At 42.1% G+C, this 19627-nt stretch overlaps 2 protein-coding genes across 6 annotated transcripts in view; one reads left to right on the forward strand and one right to left on the reverse strand.

The window, feature by feature from the left end:
- The window catches only part of nckap1 (NCK-associated protein 1), a 33247-nt gene extending 14160 nt beyond the window's left edge, over nucleotides 1-19087 (reverse strand). The window contains exons 1-12 of one of the 5 annotated variants that reach the window (XM_072390550.1): nucleotides 18752-19087; nucleotides 12081-12098; nucleotides 6468-6578; nucleotides 3400-3486; nucleotides 3257-3313; nucleotides 2941-3083; nucleotides 2445-2535; nucleotides 1366-1503; nucleotides 1217-1265; nucleotides 974-1130; nucleotides 796-852; nucleotides 265-361 (exon numbers count right to left, since the gene is read on the reverse strand). In XM_072390550.1, coding sequence (XP_072246651.1) covers nucleotides 265-361; nucleotides 796-852; nucleotides 974-1130; nucleotides 1217-1265; nucleotides 1366-1503; nucleotides 2445-2535; nucleotides 2941-3083; nucleotides 3257-3313; nucleotides 3400-3486; nucleotides 6468-6578; nucleotides 12081-12098; nucleotides 18752-18859 — 1113 coding nt within the window. In that variant the 5' untranslated portion in view covers nucleotides 18860-19087. Of the gene's footprint in view, nucleotides 1-264; nucleotides 362-795; nucleotides 853-973; nucleotides 1131-1216; nucleotides 1266-1365; nucleotides 1504-2444; nucleotides 2536-2940; nucleotides 3084-3256; nucleotides 3314-3399; nucleotides 3493-4823; nucleotides 5067-6467; nucleotides 6579-12080; nucleotides 12099-18751 lie in introns of those variants that run through there. The other 4 variants (XM_072390549.1, XM_072390552.1, XM_072390551.1 and 1 more) reach the window with 4 other exon arrangements.
- Nucleotides 1-19627, forward strand: part of LOC140312764 (cytochrome c) — a 299923-nt gene that overhangs the window by 61463 nt on the left and 218833 nt on the right. The gene's annotated exons all lie outside the window — the stretch shown is intronic.

Genomic DNA, 19627 nt, shown 5'->3' on the forward strand with positions numbered 1-19627 from the left:
ATGACATATCATATATATATATATAATATGATATATTATAATATAATATTGTATTATATATTATATTATATTAGTGTTTTAAAGCAGATTTGTGTGTGTTTTATGTAATAATGAAGTATAGAATAAAATAAACTACTGATATATGAACATGGCCTTTAAATTTCAATGGTAATATTAGTTATTCAGCTTTAGTATTTTTATTATGCATGTATTATGTTTCAAAACAGTTATTTAAGGTGCATTTAAAGTGGTGTTACACATTACCTTTGGACCTAAAAGTCCAGGCTGGTCGGCCAAAACGGTAGCCAACTCCTTCAGAGCTGACCTGAGGAACTTGCGTCTTTCTCTGTGCATGGAGCCTCTGCAGCGAGTCAGACAGAAGCATCAAACACAAGCAACGTGATTAAACGGCATTTTGACACTTTCAGGACAATCCCAGAGAGGACGCAAAGCAAGCGGCTGACATGTGACGGCAGAAGAAGGAGAACGAAGATGAAAGGAGAAGACGGCATAAGTAATAAAGGATGAAAGCAGAGAGGAGACGAAGAGGGGAGGGAAAACGTGGAAAAGAAGGTGACGTTTCAGTGCGAGACTCCCTAAGAGAGACACAGCAAAGTGCTAAAATGACAGCTTAAAGCCGGAAAAAGAACAGGAATATAAATTAATAATTAGAGAAAATGCAGAAAAAAATCTTTAAATAGGATTTATTTTGTGTGAGACACAAAAAGTGAAGACGGGATGAACATTTCTGTCAGAATATGATAGAAATTTAAACATAATAACATGTATACGTACGCGTGAGAGAGGGCGTGTTCTTTGCACTCCCTGATGTCATTGATGCGTTTGTTGTACCTGGAAAATGCAGCAAAAGGAAGTTCAAATGAACAATATCCATCAGATTCCTTCTTCTGTCTCAAACCCCCCAAATATCAGTAAGGATGACGTCAGCCTGCGACCACACTCAACAACGCACCCTCTGATGTTCACAAACAGGTCCTCTGCTGCCTTGTGGATGTGGAAGACTTCATCCCTGAACAGGCAGAGACAGGTGGAGCTCTGCAGGGCCAGCTTCCACAAAGACAAAGCTGCTGCGTCGCTGGTCAGCACCGCGTGACACAGAATGAAACCAACTGCAGGCAGAACGCAGATAAAAGGCCTCATCAAATGGGAACCAACACAGACGATCAGGTTTCCAGCTTTAAGTTACAGAACTTACACACGATCCACTTCTCCATTGCATCCAGTGACAGGTATTCACAAGGCATCTGAAGGCAGAGGAAGGGAAGGATAGTGATTATTTTCATAAACAGGTGCAATGACAAGAAAACTAAGAAGACTCGGAAACGAACAGAATGATTGACTAACAGTGTCTGACTGAGCAGGGTTGAGCATGGTGGAGGGTGCAGAGATGAGAGAAAGCAGCTGAGCGTTCCTCCACTGGTCAGCAGACAGATTCCTCCTGGGATAGACCATCTGAAGGCTGATCAACGCATCTGACAGGGACTGAAGAGAGGAAAGATGAGGGAAAGTGTCAGTGGTTTCTACTGAAACATGCAAACATAAAAGCAGATACAACACATGAGGCAGAAACAGAGTCTGTAACGAGCTCCGAAGTGAATCTCTGGTCTGAGCTCCTTTATTCTCCAACACAGCCTGAACCCTCTGAGACAAGCTTTCTGTCATTTCTTTAAGGAGTCTTCAGGAATAGTTCTCCAGGCTTCTTGAAGGACATCCCAAAGCTCTTCTTTGGATGTGGGCTGCCTTTTGTTCCGTTCTCTGTCAGATGATCCCACACTGCTTCAATAATGTTGAGGTCCGGGCTCTGGGGAGGATTCATCCCTCCATAAGACCTGTTGCCACTGATTTTCAGTCCACTTCTTGTGTCATTTGGCATAGCTCAGCCTTTTCTCCCTGTTTCCCTTCACTGCACACCATGCTGAGATATGCCAAGTTTTCAGCTAACAGCTCTTTGGGAATCACCTTGTTGCTGCAGAAATCCTATTTTCTGTCTGTCAAACTGTGTTATCTTTGCTGTTTTTCATAGATGAAAGTAAAGAAATGGGAACAAATGATGTGTCTTTGTGACAGGCTGCTGGTAACAAAGTGCCTAAAGATCCAATTTAAAACTGGTTCTTTGCCAAGTTGTCTGTTATGTGTCGACACAACACTGGTTCATCCCTTGAGTTAGGAGCCTTTTTTCTGCCTGAATGATTCATAGCTCAGAGTTTAGTGGCTTAACAAACAAAAAACACATTCCTCTGAAAACGGTCAGGCACAAGGACTGAAAATTAGTGAAAAAGCAGCAAAGTCTGGAGAACTATTGCTCAAAACCACTTTAAAGTTTACAGGAAGTCCAACCGGAAGGTAAATATGAATAAGAATAATAGAAAATACAAGTTTAAACAGTAAAATCTGAAACTGAACATTGAGCAACCGTCTCTTACCTTCCCATGTGGAACAAACTCCTCCATCATCTTCTTTAAAGGATTCTCATAATCCACAATCATCTGGCCCAACCTGGGATATTCCCTGTCACTGAAGCACACACACAACACCACGGTCACCATGGAGACCAGGACCACCGTCTGTTAATAGCTGTGTGGTATCTGGGGTCCATCTCAGTCAACATTAAATTAACTTAAAAACTTCTTGCCCGTATGAAATGATGAAATAAAACTGATTCAATCAAGTAGTTCAACCCTGGAATGTTTTTCCATTAAAGAAATTACACACTTTCTTATATTTCTTTATCATTCATGAATTTATTGCTTGGGCCCATTTAATTATTTTCATTCATTTAAGCCCTGCTTTATTCAGCCAAAACTGATTTCTAAAATGGCTTTTTTTTCATTAAATCTTGGCTGCGAGCGGCTGCTTGTTGCAGTAAATTCTGAATACTGCAGCACTGTTTCGTGCTGTAACTTCCCCTGTTTCAGTCACCTGGCTCCATGCGTCATCTCGTGGGCGTAGTTGTACAGCCCGATGATGGCTTTCCTCTCCTCAATGCGAGACAGGATTATCATGAGAGTAGTGTACGTCACCACCAGGTCCAGATAGTTCTTGGTCAGGTCAAAGTTCACCGTCTGACAGGGACCAAAAGGACGTTTTTAGAAAGAAACTCCGATCAATGATCTCTACAGCGGAAGTGAACCCAATGGTAAAGCAAAGCTCCAACACATAAGATGAAGTGTGACAGGATCATGATGCAAATCCCATCATAGTCGATAAAAACTGAAAAAACAACCATTTTACTCACAATATCAAAAAAGACCTGACAGGCGTCTATGGTGTTCAGCAGCTCGCACACGTGGTCCTGCAGAAAAAGGAGCCGATGAGCACACGTTCGCCGCGATCTTCAGCGGAAAACCCTGTCCAGAGAACTGTAAAAGCTTCCTTTACCTTGAATTCCATGACATCTACGAAGGTGAAGTAGTAGAGCGCCAGGTTCTTCAGAATCTCTGACTTCTCTTTCTGCAGCTGAGCCAGCTGTTGCTGTAAAGACCACACGGCGGAGAACACACACTTACAAAGATGGTTGTGTCGGTGCTGGAGAATCAGCTGAATTAGGCTAACTCTGCTTTCCCCTCAGTGCAGTTTGCTGCGTTACATCTGATGAGGTGAGAAAAACATGTCCAGTCCTTTTCCAACCCAGCCTCTATAAAATTATACTTAAAAGCAGAGATGGTCCCAACTTAATTTACATTAACTACTCTTACTTTTGACTAAATTAAATACAAACTGACACGGTCACTGATAAATGAATCCAATGATAACTCTACCAATCTATAAGCCCTTACATACAATTCAGTCTTCATATGAAGCGGTTTGGCCTTGATGGAACATTTTTGTGATTTAATTAGTTAACGAGACACTTGACATGAAGGGGAAAACACTAGTTATAAAGATAATATTCGGTGGCTCGGTTTAAACTGGATTCTTTAGCAGTTTTGTATGCTTTTGAGGTGAAAAAAGAAGAACACAAAGTGTTTCCATAGGCTTTCCAAGACAGTAAGAAAACACTTGAAATATCTGAAACTTTGATCATAACACAGAGAGACAGGCTGTTTCTGTGCTGGTTCATACCTGGCAGAGCTGTGGATTTAAAAGCCCGAAAATGAAAATGAATTCAGCTTCAAAAGATTGTTGCATCAATCTTTTAATGAGGTGCATTTTGTGTATACATTAAAAAAAAAAGCAAGAGAAATGCCTCAGTTAAGAGAAAAGACTTCAGCACTCTGCATGTAAATCTAACCCAGCTCCTAAGCTGCTTGCACCCGAGGTCAGAACTGAGCCTCACATCAGAGATTAAGAAGAAGAAGTCAATGAAATGATGAGTGAAGGAAGTGCGACACTCTGCTGCTGCACTAAGGAGCTCAAAAGCACTGCTTCATCACACGGTCGAGCGGAGGTGAAACAGGCTACGTGATTTTTAATTTGCAAAAACCAATGTGAGGCAGAAACGTCCTCAGATGTGTCCATTTACAAGTCAGCCATCACCAACTGAGGAACACAGAAAACTAACTTTAAACACTCCTTATTGCAGGCAGTCAGCTTGTTATCCAAACACCAGCCGGCTGGTCGCCAACCTCTAACCGACGGACACTAAACCAGCTGTCAAACCAGGGAGAAAACCCACCCACGCAGTTATTATTCATGAGGGAGAGAAAGTAAAAAAGCTGCCAGCAAAGAGGGGAGAAAGCTAAGCAAAGCAAAAGACATTAAAAAAACAGCTTAAAAAACAGGTACAAAAATGATATTATTACAAAACTTAAGTACATGAACTAAAATACAAAAGTTACACAAACTTAGATACAAAAACTTACCAAAAAGCACAAGTCCGGAATAAGCCAAGTTTAGCATGCAAAACACAAACAAACACAGAAACAAAGCAGAAAACAACATAAGAGACAATTATTGCACAGTTATACTGAATAAAGCAGTTAGCCGCCCGCACGCACGCACACACACACACACACACACACACACACGCGCACACACTGCTCTCCGCTTACTGACGTAAACACATAGGCCAGAAGCTACAAGCTAAGCTAACAAGTAAAGCTGAAAGAAACACTGTGATGAGCAGTCACTAGGTTCAGTTCACTCAACACGTAAACACACACACACACACACACAAGAACACACACACACACACACACACACACACACACACACACACGACACCCGATATCTGGTGCCACAAAAAAAAATCATCATCAATCTTATAATAAATAACAAAGATTAAGTTTAGTTTAACAGAAGCTGACATGAGTTCAAGTCTCATCTTAACATAAGAAACGTACAGTTGCAATACCTGGTTGCACCATCAGGTGGAGCTGCGTTCAATGCTTCATAAGATGGAGTAAAACTTTTAAAATGAGAGCAACTTCCTGCTATCCAACTAAGGAAATTCACCTGCGTGGGTCCGTTAAAGAGCGTCAGTGGTTGAGCTGCCGCCGTGCTAATGTCCCGATAAAGTTTTTTATGTTCCCGGTGACAACAACGTGTGTGAGTGTGTGTGTGTGTGTGTGCACGTTAACATTCTGAGAAGCTGCTTTGGTAATGAGTTTCTGCACCGATTTATACTGAACAGACATGGCTACCTTCCACTGAAAGCAGCTGTGAGGTGCTCTGTGACCCCGACCAATCAAAAAACACCTTGAGATAGGACGGCGACTTTCCCCAATACAGGAGACGAGGGTTGGGCATCGCAATCGATTCCAAACAGGAACGATAAGAAAATGCCCTGAATCACAGATCCAAAGAAACAGAAACTTTATACTCTTCTTATCAGTTCCTGAGAGACATTTCAGACAAGATCTGGAAGAGAGCCACGTTGGTTTTAAACAAATTGGAAATAAAGGAAACGTCACTGTGGGGACATGTGGAAAGTATTCATGCTGATTATGTTGTGTATTAATCTAAAAAGCTAATGATTTATTTCCCTTTTTTTAATTTAACTCAAGGCACACACTGATACTACGGTAGGATTTGAAGATGTTTGCCCTCCGATAACGAGCAGCACGATTCAGAGAACACTCTCCAGCAACCTTAAGTCCCCAGTGATGAAGAGGATCAGTATCGGCAGTGCTGGTAAACACGTCAGAGACCTCTGGGACTCGTAAAGTTAGTTTGAGAAGAGTAAATCTCCTCTGGAAGAGGGCGGTTTGCTTATCGGGCGAACTGTCGAGTAGACTGGGTAAAGGTTATTAATATTTGCCATTTATTTCATAATAAGTCGAGTGTTGACTTTATCTGTTACTACGGTATTGGAGCTGATTCTGTTGCCATGGTTAAAATAGCTTAAAATAGTAAAAACACTGTCTCCAACTCATTTTTCTGATTGTTAAGTGTTGACATGGAGGAATAGTATCATCGTTACACACCTGAAGACACATCAGCCACTCTGGTAAACACTCTTTCACTTGTTCATGCCACAGAAAACGCACACAGACGGGGATACTTACGTTGTTATTGCGCGTCTCCACAGCGGGAAACTTCCTAACGATAAATTTAACAGCCGACTCCAGGTTCTTATCAACAAGATAGGAGGGCTTTGCCTTTGGATCGCCGCATGCCTGCAGAGGAGAGGAGAGGAAGAGGTGAGGAGACACAAAAGAAAACGTGTGGTGCTGCTGCTGCTGAAACACCTGGGCTTTTTACTCTGTTTCAACATGTTCATCCCTTGTTATCAGGCATGTTGGATGTGTGCTGCATTTTATGACTGCAGTGAAACCTGGTTTATCCCACGCTCGACATGAGGAAGGGATCGGGGTGAATGAAACACTGACACCACTGACATTTAGTGAAGTTTTCACACCAGAGGCGTATTCAAGACATGAAAACAAACACTCAAACTTAATGCGGTGAACTGTCTAATTTGACATTTAGATGCACACGTTACCGTGAGTTCAGGGGCTCGATATCAAGCCTAATGAGTAGAGTGTGGAAGTTTGGCTTTAATGTTGGGATAAACCAGGTTCAGCTGTTAAAGGCTGAGCAAGAGCCTGAACTGATCAGTGGTTCTCAGCTGAGCTGTGGGGAGACACGACGGAGCCCAGCATGGATGGTGAACTGTAAACGTCCAGCTGGTGTGGTTCCAGCTTCCTGACTGAGGTGCAGACCTGCACACCAACATTAGAGATGCACCGATTCAATCAGACCTTTTTCTCTAGGACTGAAGTAAAACTGCTGTGTTTAAACAAACCTCAACATAAAATGCTCCTGATTAAAGCACAGAGCCGTTGTCCTGAGTTACAGCTGCTGCACAGACAAGCTAATGTTCTTTGTACAGCACTGAGGACGACTAGTTGTTTCTAAAATGTGTTAGCAGCTGGTTACTTACCTTAACTCGGTTGGATAGAGGTGCTTTTTATGTTTAAACACGTCAATGTCACTGATCCGGGAATGCTTTGCTGAGCAAAGAAAAAAAGCAACTGTCTTCCAGTGAATAACTTGCACACCGACGACATGTTAGCAGCTGTGTGAGGAATTAGAGCACACACTGACTGGCTGATATATCTAAGACAAATCCACTGGTTGAGCTGGAAACCGGACAGTTTCATTCACCAAAAACTGATCGGCGCATCTCTAATTGTGATGCACATTTTGCACCTTTTTCCTGATGTGTAATTACCAGCTAACTAATCCAAGTGATCGTCAGATTTAAAAAAAGAACCGGTTGCAGAAGTAAAAGCCATCCACAACACAGAAAGGCCGAGAACCACTGAAAGAGTTCCAGTTAATGAGAGGGTTACAGCTTCAAAGTGTGTCTGAGTGATTAGTGCCACTAATAAAAGGCAGAGATGGACAAGTTGAGTGAAGAACGGATTGAATGAAAAAAGGAAAAGGGGGACAAGTTAAGAATAAAAAAGGCAAACAGAGATTTCAGGTGAGAAATGGCAGAGTGAGGCAGAAAGAGAGATATGTGGAAGTCAGAGATAAAGCCCTTCATTCGAGTGTTTCCTGTCATCTGCATTTACGTGAGCAGAATATTCTGCAGCATCCCAATTATTTCACTACACCTGAAGAGCACCTTATTATGCCACACAAGAATATTCCCGTTTATTCCTCTACAGGTGCTGCCCGACTGCCCTGACTGGCTGGAAGCAACAGCGTTCATGCATTATGGGTAGTGTTGTAGCGAATGGAGAGGAAGATGTGGTCCATGCATGTGCCACAGACAGAGAATGCATCACGTTTTTATGGCTGCCGACACAAGAGGAACAATCCCAGAAGAGGTCAGTGCCTTTCACCTTTCTGCAGATTCAGTTCCTCGTGGTTTAGGGTTAAGTTATAAAAATGTAGGTTTGCATTTAGAAAATCCATAAAAAGTCACATGGAGTTACTAAAACTATGACTGCAGATGAGTCTCAGATCTAGTGACCCAACAGGCTACACACGGCACCACAACCACAAACATGGATTTCAGTTTGCATTATGCTGGAATATTTCCAGCATGAGGAAGCACAAAATGAAACCACAACACGGCTACACATGCTGCATCACAAGTTCAGTTGGTGACTCACAAGCCGGGTATTTAAAATGTGCTGAAACGCAAGCGGAAAATCCAGCTTCTACTGAGGTGGAGCAGCTGAGAGTTTCACAAAGCCGGAAAATCCTACACACATCTTAGGTTGTGGCGCAGCATCCTGAGCTGCTCACGGCAGGTGGCACAGATTTGGAAACCTACACCCCCCCAAAACTAGAGCTAAACAAAACTACATCAGCTGGCCACAACCACTGCAGGATCTCATCATTTCTAACACGGGTGTCGCTGGTTTGATTGCATTTTACAAGGAAACGAATCACTTTCCACTCTGCCTTCATTGAATAAGGGATGCAAAATGGTGCATATGTTACACAAGCTTAACTCAGCTTGAAATAACACCTAATTTTAATAAGGAGAGTCCACCCAAGGTAACTTAAATATACGCATCCTAACAGCTACAAACCCCAGTTCGGTCTGGCTTTAAGCTAAAACTAGTTCACTCAGCTCTTTGGCAGGATTCACACAAACAAGACGCTTTAAAGCTGGAACTGGAACCACAATTGATCGCGTAATCAGACACATGGTTAGACAGGCGATTTGATTGGTCGGTGCCTCCACCGCTGCTTGAAAAAGCGCCAGACTTCAGTTCGGCAAAGCAAACTGACACGCGTTTGTGTGAATCCAAGCCTCCCAAGACTTCGAGCACAAACAGTTTGTAAACTATAAAGGGACTGAACAGCTTCAGTGGCCATCAATGACAGGCTGGACCTTCTCTCACACCTGATTGGACCTCCAACGTCAACGCTCACTGTCGCTTTCAGTGTTTTAACCTGAGAGCTGCTGGATCCGTTTCAGAATGTGAAGCAGGGTGAATTTTAACAATGAGCAGCAAAGAATCAGGATGTGACAGTGAACTCACCGCAGCTGCAACAACACAAGCCTCACTGAAGTGCTAACAACACTTGCCACAATCCACAAACTAGCATCTACTTTAGCCGCTAAGATGTATTTACCCTGTGGTTGACGCCGGGCAACTGTGGAAAAAAGCACCGTCCCATTACCACACAAAAATACCAACCTGACGAACAGAACTGTTGCGTTTTGTCATGTTTTAGCCCAAACTCACATTGTTGTGAACCACAAGCTCTACAACAGCTTTGCTGAACTTATTCCTAAAAGTTAGTTTTTAAAATCTCTTTTCCAGACACGACAGTGGTGACTATCAGCATATTAATTAGTTTATTTCTTGATATTAAGCTATTTTTAATCAATTTGAGAAGCATTTAACAAAGCACCCTCCTTTTAGGTAGTTTTTGGTGCGTTCATGTGACTGTAGGAAATGCTAATATCTAAGATTTGAAGCGACCTTTTACATTTATCAAGAAACTACTTAAAAAAAAAGAAAAAAAGTGCTCTAATTGTTTGGGTTTGACTTTTTAACTAGTTTGTGAATGTGATGCTGTGCAGCTAAATGTTAGACATTCCCAAAGGCACTTGAATGCAACATAAAGAAGTCTGATTTAAAACAAGGAGACACTTTGATGAGCCTTGTGCTGAGGATAAAGGTCGGCAGTAATATAAATTATATCAGATATACGTTGTATTAAAAGGGCTAAAACATGCAAAACTTTGAATAAAAGTATTTTCTACTTGTTGTTTCTATCATACTAAAATATACTAGAAACCCAGGTTGTCTCATGCTAATACAGCATCTCACATTTTTACTTTTAGAGGTTAGAGATACAACAAGCCACTGAGCATCACAGAGCAAATATCAATATCTATCAATCATTTTGATTATTGTGTGGCATTGTCCATTAGAGCTGGTGGTGGCTGGCTGGGTTTGGGTGGGGGCTGATGGAGGGATGGATGGAAGGAGAGCGCAGTGAATGAAGGGACGGGGCATGAGAGTGAGCTGAGAATCAGTAGTGGTCAGGAAGGAGTAAGGGGGCTGTTGCCTGGATACCAGAACAGACCTCAGTCTCGCCTCCGCCATGTTTCCTACACTCCGGGCAGCAATTAACAGCCGAGCCTCTGGAAGGGGTCCCCGCTCTGAGTGGCGTGCGGCCGGGGACCGCTAACACGTGGCAGCGGAGCGGGGGAACATACATCCGAAAACTAATTACCGCCGCTAATTACTCAATGCGATATTTTCAGTCCGCCGCAAAACACCTCCTTCCCCGAGGTGAATACATTCAGCGTCTCACAGCGTGAGCCTTCTCATTTTCACGAGGAGGGATTAAACACTGGGAAAGGAGGAAAAAGAGCTCTTCAGAACGAGCTGTCTCGTGCAATTAGAAACAACCACTACAACCTGCGAGGAGCTGGCTGACGGCCTGGACCGACTTTTAGCAACACAACTAATCCGCACTTTGTAGCATCATTGCACTCGTTCTCTACCCAAATGTTACGAAACAACTTTTGATAGTGCTTACAGGGCAGTCAAAGCAGCTAATTTATGAAGTAAACGTCAGATTAATTCCAGATCTTTAAATATCCTGCGTGGAAACTGCACTGAAATCACTTTATCTTCAATCATTAGACTCAGATTTTTGTTCCAAGTGTCTCACAGAATTATGTCAAGGATCTCTTCAGAGGAAAACCTATTCCTAGCTTTACGTTTCACGTCTAGTCTCAGCCGAGCTGTCCTTTCCACAGCCTGTGATGTTTGCTGCAGTGATCACAGAAGGAGAAATCCCACAGATTGGAATCAGACCCCATCATTTATCTTGGCCTCAGAAACAGAGAAACTGATGCTCGCTACACTTTGGATGAGGCATTTAAATTTGGACCTCATTCTTATTCGTTTGTGCACAAAGACGAAAAGCTCTAAGAAACTGAGAGCAGGATGGAAAAAGGATGATATTCAGCTTGGAAAGTTACCTCCACTCAGTTTACAGCGAGTCTCTGTGCACTTGAAACTCAACTTTTCCCAGGGCAGCAGCCTCTGATCTCACGCTTGTGAAGGCCGTTGTCTCCAAGCAAAAACTCACCTCGGGTGAGATAATGAAGCAATACTTTTATAAAGACTGCAGAGATCCTTTCTGTAACGCTGTCAGACACTTATATGAACAATCTGAGCCCATTAGCTGTAAACATCGGTACTTTTACTGCAGCGTTGGAGCGTCTGAGGTTGCCTGCAATACTTTAATACCGAGTATAAATAAAACCTGCGTTACGAATAGAGAGATTGTTTCCTAAGATTAAACCTAGTGCTGTCTCATCACACTTAAGCTAGTCTTTTTGGACAAATATTGCTGATTGAAGCGTGTGTCCAGTGGCACCACGGCTCGATGTGACGGGCGGCGACAAGCGGCTCGCTTTGTGTGAATGCTGCATCATAAATGAATGGGAAACACTCTGAATCTTCATAGTGGGTTTGTAAAACTGACAGTAAATGGAGCACAGCCTTAACTCTCAGCAGTAACAGATTCAAACATGGAGAGGAGTGAGTCACACAGGAGAGGACCAACAGATCAGTACAGGTAGCCAGGAGGAGGTGGGGAAGGGAGAGGGAGGAGGAGGAGGCAGTTGAAGGAGGGTGAGAGGGGAGGGGTTTCATCAGTGGAAGGTGATAAATTTTGCAAACCTTCCAAACTTGTCCTTGCTGCATAGGAGAGGGGGGAAGCATTGGAACGGAGAGAAGAAGAGAAGAAATCAAAACAAAGAGCCCACCCAAACAAACTGCTTGATCACTGGTCCACACACACACACACACACACGCACGCAGACACACACACAGCACAAAAGTCTTAAAACAACAGCTCTCAAACAGGTGTTTTCTGCATATCTGAGAGTTTAAGGGATATCCCCTCTCCAATTTCTTTTAACACAACACATAAAATAAAGAAACAGGACATGCTGCGCCAACATTTTCTCACAGTAACACTTGTATTAACGCACGCCATCTTTAAAGCATCAGATAGTGTTTTTATCACCACCTACGCACCCAAGACACTGAAAATATCCCATCCATTTTGAGAGTGTGGAGAGCCTGAAATAATATGGCTGACTCTGTGGCTGTCAGCAGCTCCAGCGTCTCACACAGAACGTCGTGGACAAAGTTGGGGCCCGGCAGTTTCCACCGGCTGCAACACTGCTCCATGTTTCCGTTTCATGGCAGTTGCTTAGTAACTGACAATGCAGCGTTCCCTGGCTGCTGCAGCTCGGGAAGCTTAACAATTAATCAGGTCATCGTAACGTGGACATACTGCGACATGATTCACCGACTTCTGGACACAACAACCGGCCAAGGGAACCCAGGGTAAGCCCGGTGGAGAAGGGGCAGCAAGCAGGATTTAGCATGTTAGTGCAAAGTAATCTGTTGAACTGCTGGAGTCCTACTTGGCTTATGATGCTTCTGCTTCCTCTTTACGGAGCTGAAGCACAGATATATAATCACATGTGGATTCTGCACCCGGTCCGATGACCTGCGACCCCCCCATCTTGTTCACGGGTTTGGAGCCAGTCGCTGCGCTCAGGTGTTGCGATGAAAGAAATGTTAAGCGATGACTTATCATCAAACTTGGCGCCTTCACAGTGTTTTAAAAGGTTTTACGCTCCGATATCAGTAAAAGGAGAAGAACCGCCCTCAGAGATAAGAGGGTGAGGCACATAATATATGCAGCTGTTGGAGTGAAAGAGCTAAATCTGTGTCAAAAAGTAAAGAAGTGGGGTTTTTTTGCACCCTTTTTGCACTGCAGCTACTTCAATGTTCTGAATCTGATCTGAACCCCCCCCCCACGCAGTACTACTCATTAAATCATCCCTGAATCGATTAATTAATCCATTGTCTGCTGCTTTTTACAGGTAATTAAGTATCCTGGGGTTTTGTGAGAGAAGATGGAAATCCTCAGACGAACCTGTAGCTTAAAGTCGTGCGTTTAAGCTAAAATTCTTCAGTTTGTTCATTTCCACGTGAAGCATTTCACACAGGAAAGTACAGCAAGTGATCTTACGCTGCAACTCTGCACAACCCTGCAAATAAACCGCACATTTTGGTCCATAATGTGGCTTTAAATGTGCAAAAAGAGGACTTATGTTGGGTAATGTTACAAAACTGTTATCTATGTGAGATAAAAGCATCTCATCATAGAACTCATTTATTCATGTAACCAAGAGTCTGGGATTTTTTACCTGCTAAACAGTGAGAAATTTGGCTGAAAATTCAGAGTAATGTTGTCTTTAATTGTGGATATAAACCCGCTTTCATAGACGTTCATGCTTTAGGCGGCAGGACTTTGACCTGACTGACAGAAGCCACTTAGATGCATCCCTGCAATGATCAACAGCACATTTACTGTACATATGTGGGTATTTAAGGGGCTGTAATCACAGGGGTTTTCTCAGCTGCTACAGCTCCTGCTCAGTGGCGTTCTGGGCCATGTCATTTAGGGATAAATGAACCAATGGAGGGAATCCACGATGTGGCAGGTCAGCGGTAAACACTGACGTAAATTACTACAAACCAAGCCTAAAAATTCCACCCGAGTCGGGTTAATCATGTTGTCCCACCACTGGATACGTCTCAACACGATAGTGACCTTATTTATGGGATCACGTGGTTTCTTTTACCATCAGTTTCCCCACAGTTTACAGCTTTGTCCAGACACTGCAGGTAACACCACGAGGACACTTTTAGTCTGTTGTTTAGGGGAGGAATCGCATCATAATCTGCAGATTTAAGGGTTTTTTAGCCTTGTTTCTTCACCACTGGCATCACCTCTGACAGGAGAGGATTAATGAGACTTTAAATGATAGCACAGTAGAAATAAAAGCCAGCACAGAAGAAACCTAAATAAATCTGATTATTTTTCCAATGGCCTGTGCAACTGGAGGGAAAACACTGATAACTGCTTGTTATCTTGTTTACAAAGGTTTAGCTAGCAGGGATCGGATTCGTACCCGTGTGCACGTGCAAATGTTTGAGCACCCAAATAAAATCTGGTCATCCCCCCCCCTTATCACCATGACGTCAGAGTGTTTACATGTGGGAGTTTTCCACAGGAAAGACACTGATCTTTAAAGCTAAAATATGAAAAATAAAGTGGTGCATTGTTTCCCTTCCTCACTTTTCAGCTCTGGACTGAAGCTGCACTGTACAGGCATAAGGTAAAGACTAAGCTTTCAGCTGTTTAACGATGAGTGACTGAACTATAAGGTCGGGGTTTCTTATCTGCAGCGTTTCTCCTTTGGAAGTAGATGAAAAAGAAATTGAAAAGTTAAAAGAGACACACAGAATGTGGGTAAATCATAAAAACACTCAAGTCACTATATTTTACAAACATAACCAAACAAATGACAAAATTATTCAATATATATTACATAAGTGAAATTATTTTCCATTTATTCACAGTTGATTGACCACAGATCAGAAAAGGGAAAACACAAAAGAGCTCTCGGGTCCAAGAGGAGATGAAGGTCTGCAGGTTTTCCTCCAAACTGAACAACAACGGCTGGATTAGATACAGAACATGTTAAAGACAGATGTGAACATCTGCTCAAGTCCTCGCTTTAAAAGAAAACTCATTCTCACAACAAGCCGTCTAAACTCTGTTGTAAAGAATAAACCTGCCCTCAGTTTGACTTACTTGGGGCAAGTTTGCCCCCGTCCAGGAAGGAAATTCATTTTTTTAAATAATTAATCTCTTCTTCATTCCCAGGGGTTAATTATCTACGTTTGACTGTCTTCCTTCTGGGCCAAACACCAGCGCAGACTTTACGTATGCAGGACAAAAGCATTAGAAAACACTGGTTCCATATAAACAGGATCAATAAGAAACAATAAAAGAATAAATTTAAATATTGATCTCGTACAAACCGTCCTGTCATCAAAGTACAAACAGCTGCGGGGGGGGCTGAATTAAAAATGTTAAATAAAAGGCTTCATCTAAACTGATGGAAGCAGATCGAGGGACTGGTAATAGTTTGCTGAGTATCCAGTGGTGGGGACAAAATTAATTCTATTTAATCTATTCCAGAGGTGCAACATGTGGGCTTCAGTCTCCTTATAAAACTTTGATCAGCCTGATAAAAACAGGGAAGCAGGTGTGCTTTGGAACTTCCCTCCTGATAACTTTACAGCTTAATATTAACTCCAGTGAGGTGCAGAAGCACTCCTTTAATCAGGTTTAAAATGTCCCGTCGATTCGTCTGTTTAAGTCTAAAAGGGACAAGCAGCAGAAAGCTCGCAGGTTTTCCATCAGTGGACATTTCACCTCACAAACAGCCCCATTCTGACTGTGGTCATCATAATTTGATGAACTACATGTTTAATTTATGAAAACAAGCTTGGAAGACTATGAGGGGGGTAACCTGAGAGTTAGAAAGGTTAGGGAAAATAAAATACCCTGTAAGCACTGTGTGTAAGACAAAAATAAGATGTTAGCAGGTCCACTGGCTGGAAGGTAAGCAGAGCAAATCAAAACTTTAATGCCACTGAGCCAAGAGCAACTAAGGAAGAGAGTTTAAGGTTTTCTGTAGATAGTCAGTGATGTGTGATGAGTGAATATGCTTCAGATGAAAAAGATCTTGGATGATCAAGTCACTGTTAGTGCACAGAAATGACTCCCCCAAAGGTAGAAACTAAACAACCCGGCACGTCATCTGTGGTTTCTTAAAGAATCATGTCAGAATGACTCAAATCACACACAAACCAAAGTTTTTTTTAACAGAAACGGCTACATTCTAATTGCTTTATTATTGAGGCCACTGATTTAATCACAGAAGACAGTCCCAGTTGTTTGGTTTCTGGCTTCGGGATGCAGTTGGAAAGTTTTCTAATACTGAATAAAAAGGTAAAAGCTTTAAAGAAAAACAACAACATATGAACAGCAGTTCTAAGTGGAAATGATCAAAGATTTATGGTGAGGTGGGTCAGCATAGATATGAAGATGATGGCACAGACAGAAAGAAAAGGAAAGGAAGGAAGGAAGGAAGGAGGAGGAGGAGAGGATGGGCGTATTAAGAGGAGTAATCTGAGGCTGAATCTCAGAGGTGTCTGACTGCTCATACTGTCTTACACAGAATAAGAAAACACATTTTCACAATACACTGCACAACTTTTACATGTGTCATGTTTACTTTTCTACCGGATCACTAATCATCCGACTATTTAAGTGGACAGTGGTGACAGGAAAGGTGCCTTCAGACCCATCAATGCAATCCTGTGGAAACAGAGGCAGCGCGTGAGGCTCGTGAAGGCGGGAATGTCGAAGACAGGAAACAGTATGGGCTTTCAGGCAGCTGCACTTCTGCTCTGTACTCCTTAAAGCTTGGTAAGACATGACTGACCTCTTTGACCTTTTTTTGTTCATCATACACACCAAAGCATAAAGGCCCATCCCACACAAACAGACCCACAACTGTCCTCCTCCCTCCCACACACAGACCTCTGGTGTAAAACTTGAGCAGCACAGCTGATAGTTGGGAACATTGATGTTATATTTCATGTTACTGTGCCCACAGCACTGATCAACCCGCGTTGTAAACGTGGGTAGTGCACACATATCTGCAAAAGGGGGTTCATATAGAACAAATATCACTCTATACGTTTGTTTTGACGCAACTGGCCAATCGATCAGCCCTAAATGCTGACATTTTATCAGTTCGTTCTGATTTTAATGACAGCAACATATTCCCAAAATAAGGGATGTACTTTTTGTTTCATAATATGTCAAATGTTTTTATTTTGTGGCAGATCTGGACTGGACTTTCTTGTAGTATGTGCAGAACGAGGATTGGCATCGTCTTGCTGAAATGAGCAAAGTATGGCTGCAAACGTTGCTTTAAAGCCTTTCATTTCATACATCATTCAGCATCGACGGTGTCTTCAGAGGCTGGCTTATCTACGTCACCTCAGTCCATCCTAAAAGAGCTCGTGCCCAGAGAAGGCCGTAGCAAGAGCAACCTTTCTGGCCTTCTGTAACAGTTAGCAGCCTTGTCAATAAAATCAGATAACTATAAATATATACTGTATACTAGATAACGAAATTATTTCCAATTTCACATCAAGGAACATGTTAAAATTGTAGAATAATTTAACCACATTACTCTGGGAAGCTCCTTTTATTTTGAATAAATTAGGTTACAGCCCTACTGCCAATTCCCATCATTACTTATGGGATGTTTCAGCTATATTTTCCTGTTAGAAGTTACAAAGTTTTATCAGTCATGTCCCAAGTTGTTGTTGTTTTACATCTTATTTAATATTACAGTGATTCAGAAGACTGCTTTGTTTTTGGGAAAGGCTTGCATATTTTCCTGACTGGTCTACAGTAATGGAAGATTATCTGGAACTCAGTCAGGTAAATAAAACACCTGTCAGGTACAAATAGAAGAGCAACTCAGCCTTTTAGTTTCTTTTTAACTTCACGTTAACTAACTTTGGTATTTTGCTTAACATTTTAAATTCTCATCGTGTAATAATCATTAGCTTGCTGATGTTTATTACCACTAATTGATAATTAATAATAAACTGTCTATTAGTCAATCCAAACGCCAAATTAACCGACAATAGTTGGCTTTTTAAATTGCTTTAATTTGTGTAGCACTCGGAATGTAGCTAGCTAACAACATGGCTGGTTAAAAACCGATTAAATTTATTTTTCTACGCCTCTTTGGTTCGAACTGAAAGCCGGACTGCAGTTTTATCTGTGGCTCAGTGTTTTGGTGCTTCGTGCTGGTGCTTTAGGGGACCAGAGACGACGCCCGACTGCTAGCTTAGCTTAGCAAGAAGCCGCCGCCATTACCAGCCGCCGCTAGCTAGCTGTTAGCATCACCGCAGGCCTGAAGGTTTGATTTGATCTCCTGCTTTGCTTCCAGGAGTTGTTTATGATTGATTGATGCTTAGCAGCAGCTCACGACCGGTGTCCAGATTTGTGTTTGGTCCGACCGATATACAGTTTACACATAAAAACCGGTGGGCAACTTTACCGCAAGCTAACTCGACGGTTTGTGCTACCTTCGCCCACAACCTGCTTCCAGGGATGCTGCGAATATATTTTTTAAGAAAATAAAGCGTTTCTTAACGCTTACTTACACTTTATTTAGAAAATAAAGCAACAGCTGCTTCATAGCGAAATATAAAGGGGAACATTAATGCGGCTATCTTTAATAAAAGAGAGACAATCAGTGCTCGGTTATCCGTATCTTGCGAACGCCAATCCTGACACCAGAATGGGATGCAGCTGCACTCCTTATAATCCAGGTTCACTGCTTTTTGTGGTTAATAAGGACACAGTCGTGTATGTGTGTGCGAACCTTTTTGATATTGTAAACACGGGTCAACATCCCGATGCCCCTGTCGTTGAGGATGGTGAGTTTTTCTGCCAGTTTCTGCTGGCTGGGCTGGATCACTCCCCGAGACATCTTCTCGCTGTTCGCTTAAATCTCCAATTCGATCCAGAAAAATATCTCAAATCTCCGCAGCCTCTGGTCCGAAAAGGGAAGAAAAAGAGAAGCAGTGATTTGTGTAGTGATTAGATTTCGCCCATGTTCAGATTTTCGGGGACAGTAGCTTCCTGTACTCCACCCCACCGTCTCCCTGTCTGTTTTTTTTTCTTTTTTTCGATCACAGGGATGAGGAGTTGTCCTGGTTTTCACAACGAGCTGGCGTATGCCGCGTTCACTGACCCTCGTTAGTGTCAATACTGTAATGTGATTTATATACATATCATATTATACGGATGAAATTACTAAAAAAGGCCCCAAGAAGTCCCTTGTCTTACACCTGAAATATAATACACTACATATTCGAGAAAGAGACAAGACATTCAAAATGTGAAGCAAACAAGCTGTTACTGAAGAGGCACAACCCACCAAAAAAATACTAAAATGAACAATATGAGACAAAAAATATCAGTAAAAAAGCAGCAGACGCTACATAGTCAAATTTGTGCCATAAAACAACTTCAATAGATACAAAAATACTAAAATCATACACAAAACAACTTAAATTAGATGCAAAATTAAGCAATATGAAATATAGAAATTACGCCAAAACGTAACTCGGAGAATAGGTGAAAGGAAAACAACCAAAAACAAATTTAAACAGATGTAGAATGATCAATATAGAACAAAGCACAACCACAAAGAGATGCAAAACTACCACAGAAGAGAGGGAAAAGATGTAAAATA

Source organism: Leuresthes tenuis, unplaced genomic scaffold (assembly GCF_036924035.1).
Source record: "Leuresthes tenuis unplaced genomic scaffold, fLeuTen1.0.hap1 SCAF_8, whole genome shotgun sequence".
In the NCBI taxonomy this organism is placed as follows: Eukaryota; Metazoa; Chordata; class Actinopteri; order Atheriniformes; family Atherinopsidae; genus Leuresthes; species Leuresthes tenuis.